The sequence below is a fragment of the Entelurus aequoreus genome, linkage group LG26 (assembly GCF_033978785.1).
Source record: "Entelurus aequoreus isolate RoL-2023_Sb linkage group LG26, RoL_Eaeq_v1.1, whole genome shotgun sequence".
Taxonomy (NCBI): domain Eukaryota; kingdom Metazoa; phylum Chordata; class Actinopteri; order Syngnathiformes; family Syngnathidae; genus Entelurus; species Entelurus aequoreus.
Window position 1 is genome coordinate 26,782,568 of NC_084756.1, and position 17,334 is coordinate 26,799,901.

General features: G+C 40.1%; 1 protein-coding gene across 13 annotated transcripts in view; it reads right to left on the reverse strand.

Annotated features, from left to right (window-relative positions):
- Window positions 1-17,334, reverse strand: part of ncoa5 (nuclear receptor coactivator 5) — a 31,338-nt gene continuing 14,004 nt past the window's right edge. For 2 of the 13 annotated variants that reach the window (XM_062038067.1, XM_062038073.1), the window contains exons 2-10: window positions 14,323-14,368; window positions 12,293-12,356; window positions 8,857-9,135; window positions 8,657-8,778; window positions 6,510-6,642; window positions 6,178-6,380; window positions 1,543-1,747; window positions 1,373-1,464; window positions 1-1,067 (exon numbers count right to left, since the gene is read on the reverse strand). In XM_062038067.1, the coding sequence (XP_061894051.1) occupies window positions 448-1,067; window positions 1,373-1,464; window positions 1,543-1,747; window positions 6,178-6,380; window positions 6,510-6,642; window positions 8,657-8,778; window positions 8,857-9,135; window positions 12,293-12,356; window positions 14,323-14,368 (1,764 nt within the window). In that variant the 3' untranslated portion in view covers window positions 1-447. Of the gene's footprint in view, window positions 1,068-1,372; window positions 1,465-1,542; window positions 1,748-6,177; window positions 6,381-6,509; window positions 6,643-8,656; window positions 8,779-8,856; window positions 9,136-12,292; window positions 12,357-12,950; window positions 13,059-13,287; window positions 13,562-14,322; window positions 14,369-17,334 lie in introns of all 13 variants that reach the window. The other 11 variants (XM_062038079.1, XM_062038078.1, XM_062038076.1 and 8 more) reach the window with 10 other exon arrangements.

The following is a 17,334-nucleotide window of genomic DNA, read 5'->3' on the forward strand; positions in this document are numbered from 1 at the left end:
GTGGAAGTGTTTATTTTCTGTTTCAGTGTAAGTTGAATATTCCAAGGTTTGAAAAAAAAAAAAAGTCGACATGTATTCTTCTCTATTGTGTTTCATGGTACATAAAAAAAGTTGAAGAGGAAAGTAGTTTTATCTTACATTTCAAATGCTTCTATCTCTATGGCTTCTTCTGGCGATACCCGTTCTATTTTATAGATTTGTCAGCACAAAATGCAATAAACCAAGACCATTTTACTACAGCAGTTTGTGTTTGTGACTTTTTAATGTGGAAAAATGACACGACGTCCAACATTCTGTACACAAGCGGGGCGAGGACTGTAGAAGTGACAAACTAAACACTCACTGACCTTCTTGTTCACCACCACGATAAAAACAAAAAGCTTAAAATGGCTGACTAAACACATCTACAGTCAAGGTAGGGTTAAAGGTCAAAGGTTACGTGGCCTATCAGTAGTGCCGGGGGTACATGGACATCGGCGGGACTTGGCCCATGCTGGGTGCTGGTCTGCTGGCTGAGAACGGCTGCTGCGGGTGTTGCTGCTGCTGTGGGTGTTGTTGTGTTACACCCCCAGCCCCCACCAGGTGATTGAGAGTCGGCCCGCTGTGGCTCAGAGTGTCCAAAGCTTTCTGGACACTCGGGTTATTTAAATTGATGCCAAAGGCGGAGTTGGAGGCTCTCTGACCACCTGGGGGAGGGAGTGCTCGGCCCATTTGGGCGCCGTACCCCTGGGCTGCAGCTTGAGGCGTGGCGGGCATCCCCGGGCGGAGCGGGTTGTGGCCGGGCACCGGGCCACCAAGGGAGCTGTAGTCCTGAGACTGGGCGGTGGCGGCAGCGGCGGCGGAGGACGGAGCGCCGACATCCGCCTGCATCCCTCCGCTGTTTTTGAAGAGACTGAGGATCTTGGCCTGCAGTTCCTGGTTGGAGTTGGCCTGCGAGCTCAGAGACGTTTGCATGGTCGGGTGGCTGGACTGTGACGGCGGGTGGGCAGAGAGGGTGGAGGCCAGTGCCACCACTGCTGCCGACGCGGCATCGTGGGAAGTGGCGGCCGACGCGGTGAGGGCCGCAGCTGTCACAAGACAAAACTACTGAGTCAGCATTTTACAAGAGAGATCCAACGATCATCTGCGCCGATATTTGGCATTTTGAGGTATATCAGTGTCAACTACATCATACAGATACAATATCACCTCAATTCAACACTATAAGCCAGTAACTTTTTTCCTACACTTTGCACCCTTCGGCTTTTAAAACGGTGCGGCTAATTTACCGTATTTTTCAGAGTATAAGTCACTCGCGGCCTAGCAATGGTTAGCAAAATAGTTAACTATGGTTAAGAAACACGATTCATTATTAAAAGAAAAAGACTTTCACCTGTGCGAGTGTCTGCAGGGTTCCGCAATAGCCGCGCCCTTTTGTCCGTTAGGTACGCTACCAGACCGTCCAACTCGTCGGGCGTTAAAAACCTGATGAGCAAAAATAAAACATAAAAAAACAATGTAAATATTGCATAGGTGAAAGTGAAATCAACTTAAAGAACCTACCTGTTCTCGGACAGCAACGTGATGGACGTGAGCACGGCGGCGGGGTGACTCTCTCGATCGGGCTCTCTAAGCAGCACGTCGTCGGCCATCTTAGCGGCCTTCCTGACGATCTCCTCGCGTTCCTTTTCACGGCTCTCCACCTTGTAGGTGTCGTAGTTGTGGGTTATGAGGACCATGGCGTCATGCAAAGGCATGTTGCGATGCTCTGTAGGAGAGAAGGTTAGCAGTGAGGGAAGGTATTTAATTGGAATACCCCTCCTCCCTTGTTTTTGCCCTCCCGCCTTGGTTGTGCACGTTTACGTCACTCGAGAGGCGTTCAAATGAACCGTCAGGTAAAGGGGAAGGGCGAAGTACCTCCCTTGAAGCGAAGTGAGCTCGCAGTCCTCCCTACACAACCGAGTGCGAGGAGGAAATGGCAGACCAGAAACCCAGAGAAGCGTACAAATGTAGTCATTTTCATAATAGTGACACTTTAGTCCAGGGGTGTCCAAACTTTTTCCACTGAGGGCCGCACACGGACAAATTAAAGCATGCGGGGGCCATTTTGATATTTTTCATTTTCAAACCATAACAAAATATATGCATTTTTTATTTATTTTACCTTTACGGGTCCCGGGGACCATAAAGGGTCTCAGTCATTAAAATGTTAAAAATAAGTCAGATTTTTCTAATTTTTTATTATTCAACTCTTACAGTAAATCTCTATATCAACTTCAAGTTGATATAAAGTAATACAAATTAAAAAAAATGTTTTATGGCTTTTCTGTCAAAAACAACTTAGTTTTTTTATAGTAAAACTGAAATATGCAGTATTTAGTAATTAGAGCCCTAAAAGATCAATAATGCAGGACACCAGTGATTTTAATTCTTTCATATTTTTGAGTCATCACAGAGAAAAGATAAATAAAAAATCACTAAATATATTTGGGATCCAAAAGGTGCCCCACTTATAAAGTGATACATTTTTATTAGGTTTTTCTTTTACTTTCAACACTTAAGTTACGAGATCAACTTCAGATATATCTGTCCATTTTATGCTGGAACTATTATTTGGTTTGTTTTAGGCGCTTTTGTCAAAGAAAACTTTGATGTTTTTATATGGCTACTACACAATATATGCAATATTTACCACATAAAACATTTTAAAGTGAAATATTTGAAGTAATTGGAGCCCTGAAAATAATTCATTATAACATGGATTTTTTGTCATTATTTTTTTTTTTTTTGAGCAATGGCAAAAAAAAGAAAAAAAGAAAGACAAAAGAAAAAAAACAGCCTGCATGGCAGCTTTTGTGTCAACATTGCAACTTTTTCTCGTTAGATTTCACCTCATTCCACTTTTTTTAATGTTCTTTTTTTATTTTTACAATAGTATTTCCAGAATGTGTAAACAATTAGCTGCGGGCCGCACTTTGGACACCCCTGCTTTAGTCAGACTTAAAACCTTTGCTACTGCACGTAAATATTGACTTCAAAGACAAATACACAATGAAGCACTTTTTACATACCGCGAGCTGATGCGCCAGCACTTGCATGTTTCACCAGAAACTTTGTCTTCTAAACTGTCCTCTTAATAAAGACAGGCGAAAGAAAAAAACGAGAGCACGGGCAAAGCCGAACATCGCGTGCAACGAATATCTTGAAAGTAAACATTCACCTTGCATCACTGATAGTGAACGGCGAGGCTCGAGCGACGTCCGTATGCATTGTAGCGTACGTGCAATACTTTGCCATGGCACTAGATGCTAGAGCCAAGGGGGGAGGGTCAGTAGAAGAGGGGAGGGGGAGGAGGGAGAATTCAAATTGAGCCTTAGGCTATTTTCGAATACTTGTCTTAACCCTTAACACTTGGTTTTGCATATTCACATTAACCACGTGGTGAATGATTTCTCTATCAGCTAAGGGAAGAGGGGCCAAGTGTTAGGGCCGCATGTAGCCTTTGAAACAAAGTGAGCTCGGATACCTCCCTAGATAGAAAGTGAGGAGAAACAAGATTGCTAAAATAAGAAGTTAAATAGAGGATTTCATAAAACCTCGCCAGAACTTATCACTTCCCGCAATGAAACTCATTTCACATACAGTCAGCTGAAATGTCGTCTTTTCAACTGTCTTTCTTGATGTAGACAGGTGAAAGAAAAAGATTCTAAGCAAAGCCAAACATAGCGTGCGACGGCATCTTGAAAGTAAACAAACATTTGTAGCATTTGCGTTACGTCACTGCCGGCAAACGGCGAGGCTTGATGACATTGCGAGACTCGAGCAACATTTGAATTCCTAGGGGCGTATTTTCAACAATTCCCCACAGCACTAGATTCTAAGGCCAAAGGGGAGGGTTGAGACGAAAGGGGAAGAGGGAGAATTCGGATTGAGCCAAAGTGTCAGAAATGTTCCAATTAAATGCAGCCTGTAATAGTCCCTGAGTGAGTGGTCTACAGAGGCCAACAACCAGTAGGGTCTGTAATCACACGTACGTTAAAAAACTAAACAAACATTGGCATTATTAGTTGTAAGAAATTTCCTGATTAACTCCATAGGAGTATAAAGTTCTATGATTAATTCATTTTTTTTGGCTTCACTTCCCTATACAGTGCCATTTTTTGAAAAAAGTGCAATTGGTGAAATGTATTTTAGCTCAACTTCCAAGGGCTAACAGTTCTGTTTGAGCATTAGTTTACTTGAAAGGAACAATACATTTTAATGAACGTTTGACATGTAATAATGTGAGATTATAGCCATGTCACAGCCATAGACATATCATAGATTAGATCAGTGTTTTTCAACCACTGTGCCGCGGCACACTAGTGTGCCGTGATATACAGTCTGGTGTGCCGTGGGAGAATATGTAATTTTACCTATTTGGGTTAAAAATATTTTTTTCAAACCAGTAATAATAATCTGCAAATGTGTCGGTGCTGTTTAGAGCTAGGCAGAGTAACCGTGTAGTACTCTTCCATATCAGTAGGTGGCAGCAAGTAGCTAATTGCTTTGTAGATGTCGGGAACATGGTTTGTCGTGATCACAATATGCAGACGACAGCCTGCAGGTCAAAATGTATCTAATGCTTAAACCAAAAATAAACAAAAGGCGAGTGCCGCTAAGAAAAAGCATTGAAGTTTAGGGATGGCTATGCAAAACGAAACTAAAACTGAACTGGTTGCAAAGTAAACAAAAACGGAATGCTGGACGACAGTAAAGACTTACAGTGTGTGGAGCAGACGGGGTCCACAAAGTACATCCAAACATGACATGACAATCAACAATATCCCCGCAAAGAAGGATAGCGACAACTTAAATAGCCTTGATTGCTAAAACAAAACAGGTGCAGGGAATAGTGCTCAAGGAAGACATGAAACTGCTACAGGAAAATACCAACAAAACATGAAAAGCCACCAAAATAGGAGCGCAAGACAAGAAATAAGACACCACACACAGGAAGACACCAAAAAACTCCAAATAAGTCACGGCGTGATGTGACAGTACTTAGAGACAAGTATAGTGATGCATAGTTGGTTATGGTTTAAATTCATATTCAACAATTGCGACAACGACTTTTTATTGTCAATATCGAGGTCTAATTTTTTAATGATTTCTGCTGGTGGTGTGCCTTCGGATTTTTTCAATGAAAAAAATGTGCCTTTGCTCAAAAAAGGTTGAAAAACACTGGATTAGATGATACATTTATAAACAAAAATACTAGCCTGTAGGGACGTAACGGTATTGTGATTTTAATGTCTTCACAATATTGCCGTGATGTGAGACGGTATCAAACAAAAACCTTGTAAGTGTAGTTAATTTTCCCGGCGCTTTAGCGTTGGCCGGGTATGAAAATAAACTACATCTCCCAGAATCCTCTGGGCAGCACGGGACAGGCAAAGATGGGGGTGTAGGACGCCGTAAGTAGGAAGTGAAATGTGTTCGTACACGTAGTAGATAAGAACAATTGTTTTTTTGGACATTTCCTGAAAATGTCATCAAAATCGGTCCATAACTACTTGAGTTATGTTGTTAACAAACACACAAACAAACCTCTTTGGTAGTGAGAAAGGCTGCGTTATGCACAGCGCGCCACTTTTCGTCTCGAGCATTTCCAACCAGCCAGCCGGCCACGTCACACCGCGGGAAATAAGCAAAAAAAAGACTGTACACCGCAGGAACTACAAGTCAACGGAAAAGCTACAGCATTTTCCAGACTGATATACGACATGTCCACTGCGTCTCAAAAAGTAAAAGTTGAAAGACACTAAAGTGAACATTATTGTTTTACACTTGTTACACACAATATTTACATTGTCACTTTCAAGACATCGACTGTAAGCTTTTTTTATATATATATTTGCTTGAAACAGTGATGTTCCGGCAACATTTGTTGCACCATGTTTGCAGTAATAAATATGATTACAACATTTATGCATTACATTGTGTTCAATTACAGTAAGTGTGATAATAAATCCTGCCACTTCATTTAACACACTAACACATTTTTGCCAAGTCTTCTTTTTTTGCACCGGGGCCTTAAGACTATGTTAATATCGTACCAAGAGATTTTGATACCGTTACATCCCTACGATCTACACTTGACCCAAACATTTTCCACTTTCCGCCAGTCTTGGATGCATCAATAATGTAGAGCATTACCTTGAGGTGTGCCAAACAGGATGTTGACGGTGCAGGATCGATGCACCTGGTGCTGCTGGGTTATGATGATGGCGAAAGGCGTGCGAGCTCGGCCCACGTCTTCCAGCGCCTGAGTCAGGGACACCTCGGTGTTGAGGAAAATCAGGTCCACCACCATGCCCAAATCGTGGACTTTGCGCCCGACCGTCTCAGCATACTCCCGACAGTTGGTACGGAATCACAAGTTCAAAAACACACACACACACACACACAAGAAGCCATATGAACATCCCATGGAACGGTTGATCGGTTTTCTTCATAGATGTGGCGTGTCTCGTGAGGAGTGAACTTACTTCTGAGTCTTGTTGACGACTATCACGGAGCAGTCGACGGGGCGCTCGGTTTCTTGGCGCCGCTGCAGTTCCTCGTAGTACTGTCGATAGAGTTCGTTGCGCCGATGCTCCTCTGGACGGGCGCGGCCGTCTGCTGGTGAGGGGAGAAGTGATAATGGGCTTCATTCTTAGGCAGAAAATCTGAACATTTACAGGGAACAAACGTTTTGTAGAGACGACCTTGTGGAGTGGAGGATTTATATAAATGTGTACACACACATTAGGTATGTACCCTGGCAATAAAGTCACAGTTCAATTCATTTTCGGTACAGTAAGTGTACAATATACAAAACATAAAATTACTTTTTCTGTTAACTGTTACATACATTACATTTTAAAGGGGAACTGCACCTTGTTTGGAATTTTCCTATCATTCACAATCATTATAAAAGACATGACGATAGATATTTTTTAATACATTCTAAATATTAAATAAATGCGGTCAAAAGCTTATGGGAGCCGTTCAATTCTGCCCCTAAAGCCCATAAAAAACATTCTAACACCTCCAATAGAGTTTTATATACATGATATACTTTATATACATATGTAATGCAGTAACTGGCACATCTATAATATTTACGTATTTTGATCCTTTTTAGCATTAATTTAAAAAATACATCACGTTTGTTTTGATCATCACTGATTTCTGCAGACTTCATGAGAGCAAACAAACATAATAAAACATCACTTCCTGTATAAGGTCAGCTGTCATGAGGAATCCCATTTAGATGAAAAATGTCTCATAATACTCGCGAAGAAACGGGGTAGAGGATGAAAGACAAGCTTTGTTCGTCTCGTTCTCACCAGTTTTGAATGGTTATTTATCTGGATTGAGAACCAGATCTCTCAAGTGGGTGTGGGCCACTGGAGGGGACTCTCCGTATTGCGCATGCCGGCTAGCTGCTTCTCATTTAGCCACAGTAGCAACCGCTTTTTCACCTGGTCTTGTACGCTCTCTGTCCTTGCGAATATATCTAACCCCTTTGGCAAAGTCAGCCACCATATAAACGTCCTTTTTTGATAAATGTTACAATTTTGGATTTGTTTCTTCCATATTTGTGAGCCAATCCTTGCATCGCGGCCGCTGTGTACTCCTCACAATATGTAAGCAGGATGCCCTTCTTCAAAATGGCGCGTAAAGGAAGCAATGTCGTCAATATGGTAGAACCCATAGAGCTTCCAGCGGCACACAAAATGAATGAATAAATAAATGAAGTGATCGTACATCGAGACATGGGTCACACACCGAGGCATTTTTCTATCTATCTAAAAGTTCTTAGACCGAAAAGAACACAAATACAGCCATTTGTACTGTATTGCTAGGGCTGGCTGATATGGCCTTTTATTAATATCTCGATATTTTTAGGCCATGTCACGATACACGATATATATCTCGATATTTTGCCTTAGCCTTGAATGAACACTTGATGCACATAATCACACCAGTATGATGATTCTATGTGTCTACATTAAAACATTGTTGTTTATATTGCATTAATATATGCTCATTTTAAACTTTCATGCAGAGAGGGAAATCACAACTAAGTCAATTTACCCAAACTGTATTTATTAAACAGTTAAGCAGTGGCACAAACATTCATGTCATTTCCAAAACAGAAAGTGCAAGATTGTCAGAGACATTTTAAAACAAGCTATAAGTGCACTTTTGTGAATGATGTCACCAAGATGACTTATCACAACAACACTAAATTAAAGTGTACTTTTTGTACAGAACGCCACTACAATAGTTAAAAAAAATAAAGTGCACTTTTGTGCATGATGTCACACAAGATATTTCAATAACTGTCAAATACAAAAGAGCTGAAGGTGCGCTTGTTTTACGTCTCTGTGAGGAGAGACAAGAAAGAGTGGGAAACGCATGCAGTGTAATGCCCGCAGCTAAAAGCAACTGCGTGAGAACGTATACTCGAATATCACGATATAGTAATTTTCTATATCGCACAGAGACAAACCCGCGATATATCGAGTATATATCACCCAGCCCTATGTATTGCTATTGGTAGAAAAACCTGTGGACTGCAGACAAACCCCATATCTTGTGTCCCATTGAAAGTGTTAGGATAAATCCCAAAACAAAGAGGACATACCTTCAGGCTCACGACGTCCATTCCAAGGATCTCTAAAGGGCTCCCTGAATGCTTCGTCCTTCCTCCTGAAGTAGTCTTCGGCACCGCCTCCACCCCTAAAGAAACGATCATATTCTTCTCTGCTGCATCAAAACATAATAAATATGAAAAAAAAAGCTGGAACTCTTTTGGAGTTTCTTGATGCAGTGCTGAGACTTTACTTGTAGGCGGGGTCTCGAGGCGGTCCTCTCAGGTCCTTGTCCCTACCCTCCGGTCCACGGTAACGGTATTCGTGGTCGCGAGGGTGGCTTCCTGGTCTCGCCTCTCTGGCAGCATCCCTGCTGTCCCGTCCTTCTCGTCCCTCTCGTCCCTCGCGCCCCTCGCGTGCATCACGGTCTCGGGTGTCGCGCGCGTCACGGTCTCGGGCGTCGCGAGGGAATACAGGTGAGCGTGACCGAGGACGTGGCTCTTTGTTGTCCCCGTAACTGCCGAAGGTGGGCCTGGATGAAAACGTAAGAGTTAGTGAGAGAACAGTATAAGTGCCAACTGATTATAAAAATGTTAAATGTAACATCACTACAGAAACTTTTTAAATACGGCAACGGTGTATTCGAGAAAGGGCTCGCAAGATTTAAGTGCTTTTTCGATGAACTGTGTTGGCTCCAGGAGACTTCCATGTTCTTTTTGATGAAGAGAAAGACCAACAATTTGTCGCCGTTGCAAATGATCATAAAGTCAGCACCGCAAAACGCAAAAAAATAGTTTTGGAAAAAAGTTTATTTGGCACATTTGGTTTGAGGGTTGTCAGGAAGCCACACCCCGAAGCTGTAGATATGGAGACAACCACTCAGAGACAAACACATGCCCCTAAATGTCATAAGTCTTAATGTCTGGGCAAACAGAAGAAAATTAAAGCTCAAATCACAACATTTTAAGATCAACTAAATAATTTTGTTGCACAACAAAATTCGCAAAACTCCTTCTCAGGCAAAAGACCCAAGGTATTCTAATTTTCTTTTAGCTTTTTAAAATGGTTTCACCGTTGATCACCGCATCAGTCAAGGGATGTCTTCATTTTACACTGAAAACAAAACAATGCACTTAAGACTGATAGCAAAGCACACCTTTGGTACAGCAATTGTATGAAAACAGACATTGCGTACACCACCAATTTTTGTAGCGCAAACCAAACCCCTGAATGTGGCAAGTGTTGAAAAATGTCTTCGCACCACCAGCGGTATAACTGAATGTAAAGAACCACAATCAATGCATTACATTCAAGCAAGCATGGTGTTAAGGGTCTACCATATCAAACATTGAAAGAGATTTCATTCTTAGAATTAGAACAGTAGGTTTTTAACTTTAACAATTGGCTTTACTCAGATGTATGCTTTGCACGAGAATGCAGACCAGCCACTTTACCCAAGACTTACTGCATGTTACAACTGAAACGGTTAGGCATTTGAATATATTTCCAAAACTGATGGAAATAACATTTTTCATTTTTTTACACTTTATATGGGATGGAGCATATATTTGTGGATGTTTTGAACTGTTGTTTTTTTAACCAGGTGTATATTGTGCAGAATATTTCTGCATAGCAGACATAATTGTAGGGTTAGTTCAACTTCCCAAAGCAGATATTTTTTTTACAGCAAACCTAATAGTTGATCAATTCATCAATACACATCAAACAAAATTATGATTATAATGCCCTTCTCAATGAATAGAGGACAAAATATGTGACCATAACTATAAATTGGGGTGATCCGCAATATTCCACAGTAGTACCTCGGTTTTTGTACGGCACACTTCTCGTAGGAGTCGCACAAAACAAACTCTCCGCAGTGATGGGCCGGAGCGCGCTGATGTAGCGACACAACGTAGCTTAACTACATTTCCCAGTAGCGTAGCGGTATGGTTGCTGCTTTTAAACCAGAAGCTATTCCTATAACGTAGCTATTTAGACCCATGTAGAGAAGTAGCGTCCAAACGCCACACAGAGAGAAAATTGACTGCAAATGATAGGCAGAGGCAAGATCGGGCGGGTCATGACGCTTCAAAACCAGGAAGCAAAATCATAACAGCCCGCAGCAGTGGCAGAAACCACACAAGGAGAGGCACTCTCCTGGGATGAGAGTAGTTACTGCAGTTGTGTAAACTCAACCACAAAGTAAAAGGATTTTGCTTTAAGAGGACTTCCAAAAAAAAAAAAAAACTTGCACTCCATAAACAAGGTATTTTAATGCACGGTTTGCTACTTTGTTTAAATAACGGTTTATTCCAGAGTGCATCAATAGGGCATTTACCTGAACATGTATTTAATTCACATTAGTTTGAACATTTTATAAAAGTTATGTTTTTTTCTGGCTAACTGCATAGTACACAGCTGTGTGAGCAAACAACCCAGGAAAGAGGGAGTCGATAGGAAAGTGTCAATGCTGATTAACCCATGTTGCTTAGTTACACACACTGGTATAAGTTACATGACATTCCAGTCCTGGCACTAGAATGTTGACTTTTATTGATTTCAGTTATGTAAAGATGGAGTTTGTTGATGTCTGTTACATGAGACATATGTTTTGCACTTTTCCTTTGCCCGGGTTTTTCTTACTTTCCCACGGTTGTTTCTGTTGAAACAGTTTCTGAAAAGTTTCCGTACCAAAAGAGTATATATTTTGGTGTTTAAAACTATTATTGTTTCACCGCCTTTTATTTATTTTGTGTCAAGTGTATTCCCCTCATTTTTTACATTGTACCTCAACTTTGGAAGTTAAAAGAAATGTTAAAAAGCCAGACAGAGGGCATGTTTCCAGTTTGTGTTTAATAAAAGAAACATTCAAACTGAGCTATTCTCTTTGCCCGTTTGTTTGGTGGAAAGTTGTACATTAAATTTAGATACAGATTTATATATGTAGTGTTGATGTAGCAAGCTACTTTTGCCATGTAGCTTGTGACAATTCTCTGGGGTTAGCTTCCCCCGTAGCTTCTTATATGTAATCGATAGTAACTCGTAGCTTTGCTTACTACATTTTACAAGTAGCTTGCCCATCACTGCTTGCCCGTTTGTCCGTGTATCGTTCCGCGGAATGGAGTTGGTAACATAAGACTGTTTCGTGTTTAATAAGACAGCAAAATAAGCCACCATGGGGGTAGAGAAAGTTGCACTTTGATAAAGAAGGTGAGAACTTGTAGCAAAGTACAAAGACGACGTCCACATGGCTGCCCTCCCACTCATCGCCATCAAGTCTTCAGTAAAATCTTAAACTTGATTTTAAATGTTCATTCATTATATTTTACATTGTACACATTCAAAACTGTATTTGTTTCCTCTATTAAATGTGGTAACACTGGATGTCTGGAATAGATTAATTAGATTTACATGACTTCTTATGGGGAAAATGGATTGTTTTCTGATAATTCAGTTTTTGTCTGACTTTTTAGAACAGATTACTAATGAAAACCGAGGTACCACTGTACCTTCAAATTCTTGCTAATGAAACTGTTTCCAGTATTTGCCATTCCATCTAATAATACAGCAGCTTCCATCTACGACTGCTAGAAAAGCCATAATTGGTTAAAAGATAGTATTTCTGGTTTTTTTACCGACCGCTTGCGGCGATGAAAGGTCTTCCCACTCAATTTGCGTTACTTTACCTGCGTGGAGGGCTCGGCTGGGAATGAGGTTTAGCTGACCGTCGCTCCAGTGCCATATTTACATCTGAAAATAAATCAATCCAAACGTTGAACAAAACAATGACATGTCAATCAGATTGTGCGATCACGCAAAATTAAGGGGTCGCGTCAACAAAATTCCACGATCCAAATGAAAATAGGCTCCGGTACTCTTAATTTGAACTTCCATACGGAATTAGAGGTGGAAATGTCGCTCAGTGAGTTGTCTTTGGTCAAATTGGGTTCGAAATAACAAGGACAAAATTATTTTTCCGTCGAAAAATAAAGCCACCGCGATATGCATTTTGGAACGCACAATTCACTTGAAGGAAATGCAAAGACAATGATGTGAAATTAAAATAATGGTAAAACAGTTTTATTTTCTTTGTGTGCCAATAATTCCAAATGAAAAGGCAAAGCATTCATGCAGAAAAGGCAAAAACATGATTACAGCGAATGTCTTCAACATTGAACTTTTAGGTATTAATCATTTTTCCAACTTTACCATTATCCCAAACTGCAGATAGCTCATCTTTATGAAGCCCCCTGTTACTTGAACAAGTCTCATCAATTAGCTGTGTTTTATATGCATGTTTATACATATTTATCAAAAGTCACACCCAGTGCAGTCAAGGCTTACCTATTTTATAACCTTTATAAATTCGACCCTTTTGGGCCGCCATTGCAGCTTCTGCTTCCTCTATGTGTTCAAATTGTACAAATCCAAAGCCACGAAACATGGACACGCCTGAAAAAGGAACAGTTTCAGTAGTACAAACTTTGGAATTATTTCCAAGAGCACTGAATAACTTCTATTGTATCTCATAAAAGACAGTGAAGACAAATACAGCTTTACATGCTTAGAATTACTTAAGTTTAATATGCTAATGTACTCTAGAGACATTCTTGTTTAATTAAAAAATTATTGTTCATTTTGCAGACAGCATGTTGCTCATGATGTGGTGGTGTTTACTGACCAATAACTCTTCCATATGGGCTGAAGACTTCTTCCAAATCCCTCTTCTCCATGTCGGATGTCGGCAAATTCCCAATAAAAAGCCTCCGTTCCAAATCTCGAGGATCGTTACTGCTACAGGAGCGTGTGAAGCGCCCTGGCGATGCACTTCGGCTTCTTCTGCGAGACATGACTGGGTCCCAAAGTTTGGTAGACTCTTTCTTCGTACGTTTGAAATGTTCGGAAATGTTTTGTTTTGAGACGATACAAGCGTCTTTAAATGGCCATCCACAATCCTGAAACATGTCAATGGGTGACAGAGATTAATTCTAATCGCACGAATTGTTGAAAAATGGCAACAATTTATAAATTATTGCAAGATAAACGACCGGATTCATTCTACCCGCGGCGCATGCTTTGAATTTTATGTTGTGATTGACATTTTTTTTTGTGTAGCCTGGCATTAGCGATCCGCAAGTTTGGCAAAGCTTCACCACATGATTTTCAGATCTGTGGCAAAATTCAGATGCTGATCCATTCTCTGTGATAACAGGTCTCGCCAATATGTGGTAAGCAGATTGGTGCTTAAGAATAAGAACCAAACTAAAAGGGAACGTCAGAACTGTTGAGAAACTGCTGTAGCAACCCATGAAAACCCGATACAATGCACCGAACCTCGCTTGTTCAGTGTGAAGAGCTGCAATGTACATATACAGTACATAGTCTACTGTCCAAAATGTTTACCGGTTATAAAATCTTTACGATAAGGCAGTTGAAAATTCACACCGCAAATATGAAATGACAAACCGCCGCAAATTTTGGTCGAAAAGTCCTCCAAATCTTCTCCTTGAAAATGGTAAACAAAGTCCAAATGTCTTGATGAAAATGATATTTGAGAAACAAGACGTCGCCTCGGCAAGCGGAGAAACTGAAAGGTTTCTCGTACTTGCTTTTCTAGTTGTTTTTGATTGCACATGACAAAATTGTTTCAACCAAAGAACATTTATCACATTTTTACTAGGAGGTAATGCTGCTCAGTGAACAGCCTTGTAAATACCTGAACTGCAAGCAAGACGCTGTGGACACTGGCTCCAATGGGTTGTCTGAAAGAGTAAAAATATGTAAATTAAGGACACAAATAATTTAAAAACGTTTCTTACTAAGCTTCAAAAACACCCAATTGCAATTGTGACATTTGTGTACACCACTGCATCACAGCGGACTTTACAGAAACTGCAATAACTGGCAAAAGTACAGGATAGCATAATTTTATGATTAGGATACATTTCAGGTCTATCACGGTGATAAACTGTGAGCATATAATGACTCGATCAAACATGGCAAAAATGTCTGTGACAACAGCCAGTCTGGAGTTCACCTTTGACCGCCCCACGTCCGGTTACGAGGTAAGCGGAAGTAAACATAATCTTAGATATGAACACAATGGCGGAACTCGGAGCTAAACGCGTAGAAGAAAGTTGGATAAATAAATTTCAACCACAACTTCGGCGTTATCTAGGGAGCTATGATTTATGCATCAATGGATTTGTGGACGGAATCAAGCCAGCACTCTCGCTGCCTGCCTCTGGGACATGCGGCCGCCTCAAACTCTGAAACTAACTCCAAAATACGAAGCCGAACAGTTCCAATATGGAGTTTACGTGTAAGGGTGATAGGTTTCTTTCCAAATATAACTACTTGTCTTTCAAAAATTGTGTGAAAAACACAATGCTACTACTGTTAATGCTAGCTAGTTGTGGGCTCGATCACTGATGCCGCCCTACACATATATTATCAGTGTTTCCCATAAACTGCCAAGATACATGTGGCCGTGGGGACGTGGCTATGGGCGTGGTCACCATGACATCATTGAGTAATTTGTTCAATTTACTACAATGATATGATTTTCTCTAAAAAGGCTCAAAAAATGTATACTTACTAATTAATAATAACAGTTTTGTTTTAAACGTCCATCCATTTTACAATATAATTACAACACTTTATGTACATATTTATATACAGATTTGAACAATAAGTTATTCACTGAAATATATTTATTAATTGTGGTTCTTACAAAAAATATATCTTATAAAATATAAAAGCTAAAATGTCTCTTAAAGCTCTGCCCCTTTAATTAGTGCATACTAAATAATTTAACTTTAGCCTACTACTACAACCATATTATTTACCAGCAACATAAAGTGAAACAGAGGCAGAGGTGTCCTGCCACAGTCAGTAACAAATAAACAGAAAACAGTAGTGGTCAAATACAAATAAGGCAACAAGAGAAGTATCCTACACTTCTCTTTTGTAAAGTAAATCTGAACAGCCTATATGGGCATCTACATCAACTATATGATTTGCCTGAGAAGCTGGACAGGACAAAAAATAAAATAAAAAAATATATAAAAATTGTTTTTGTTTTTTATTTGTGGCGGACGTAATTCTTTCGTGGCGGGCCGCCACAAATAAATGAATGTGTGGGAAACACTGTACTAATTGGAAAACATTAGTAGCACAGACATTTTTTAGTAGCACAGAAAAAATTCAGGAGTAATATGAAATGTATTAAATATCACAATGTCATTATTAAGATTAAAACAATGTACGCATAAACACAATGCCATCACGAGCCTACTGCAACCCTCAATTAAACAAAGAGAACATCCCTAAACTGTGCTAGCACTTTTGCTAACACTAGTAGAGCTAGGTGCATGGCAGGGTAACAACGCATTCACTTGCTCTGAGATGGAGTGTAAAATGAAATGATGCCCATCGCGTACACTTGTGTTAAAATAATTGTATTTATTTACCAGGAAGTAATGGAAATGGAACATTAACATGTATTTGACGCTCAAATCTTAACATTAAACATGTAATGAGTGCTGCTATAATACAGTGCCGCACTATTTACACACACAAAGTTGTATACATGAACTGTTGGCAATTTGGAGTTCATAACTAAGAAAAATCATATTTAACTATTATGTCCAATAACACTAACTATTTCCTGTTCAAACATTAAAATGTTATGTGTATTATCACTGGTCTGTTTAGACCAGTGATTCTCATACTGTGGTACGTGTATTACTAATGGTACGCGGGCTCCTTTTAATAGTACGCCAAATAATCACTTGATTAAAGTACAGTGTTTTATTTTCCTATATTCAAAAAAAGTGTCAATGTTCAAACTGTGTGCATATGTTACAGTGGCCAAAAATATACAATATATATTCAATAAAACCTCTGCCTTGTTTTTCATTCATATTTAGGCCAACTACGCTACTGTATTTTAATGTTGGTCATTATGGTGGTACTTAGAGAGCCATGTGTTTTATGGGGTGGTATTGGTGAAAAATTTTAAGAACCACTGATTTAGACAATTTTGACCAAACAAAACTATCATTGCGCTATAGTTGAAAAAAAAAAAAAAAAAAACACTTTCAACGCCAATGTGCAGTGCATGGAAATGTGTGCATTATGGTCATATATGGGGGCGGTATAGCTCGGTTTGTAGAGTGGCCGTGCCAGCAACTTGAGGGTTGCAGGTTCGATCCCCACTTCCGCCATCCTAGTCACTGCGGTTGTGTCCTTGGGCAAGACACTTTACCTACCTGCTCCCAGTGCCACCCACACTGGTTTAAATGTAACTTAGATATTGGGTTTCACTATGTAAAGCGCTTTGAGTCACTTGAGAAAAAGCGCTATATAAATGTAATCCACTTCACTTCATATGAAGAAACAAACTACCGTATTTTCTGAACTAAAAAGCGCACCTAAAAACCTCAAATTTTCTCAAAAGCTGTCAGTGCGCCTTATAATCCGGTGCGCCTTATATATGGACCAATATTGAGCCACAACAAACCTAAACTTCATTTTCATAAAGTTTAGGTCTCGCAACTACGGTAAACAGCCGCCAACTTATCTTTCCCCCGTAGAAGAAGAAGTTCTTCTTCTACGGTAAGCAGCCGCCCCCGTAGAAGAAGAAGCGTGCAGTGCATGCTGGGATAAATGACTGCGCGAGGCATGCCGTTTTGATTTTCATTTGTTTGTTTATGTAAAGACCGCA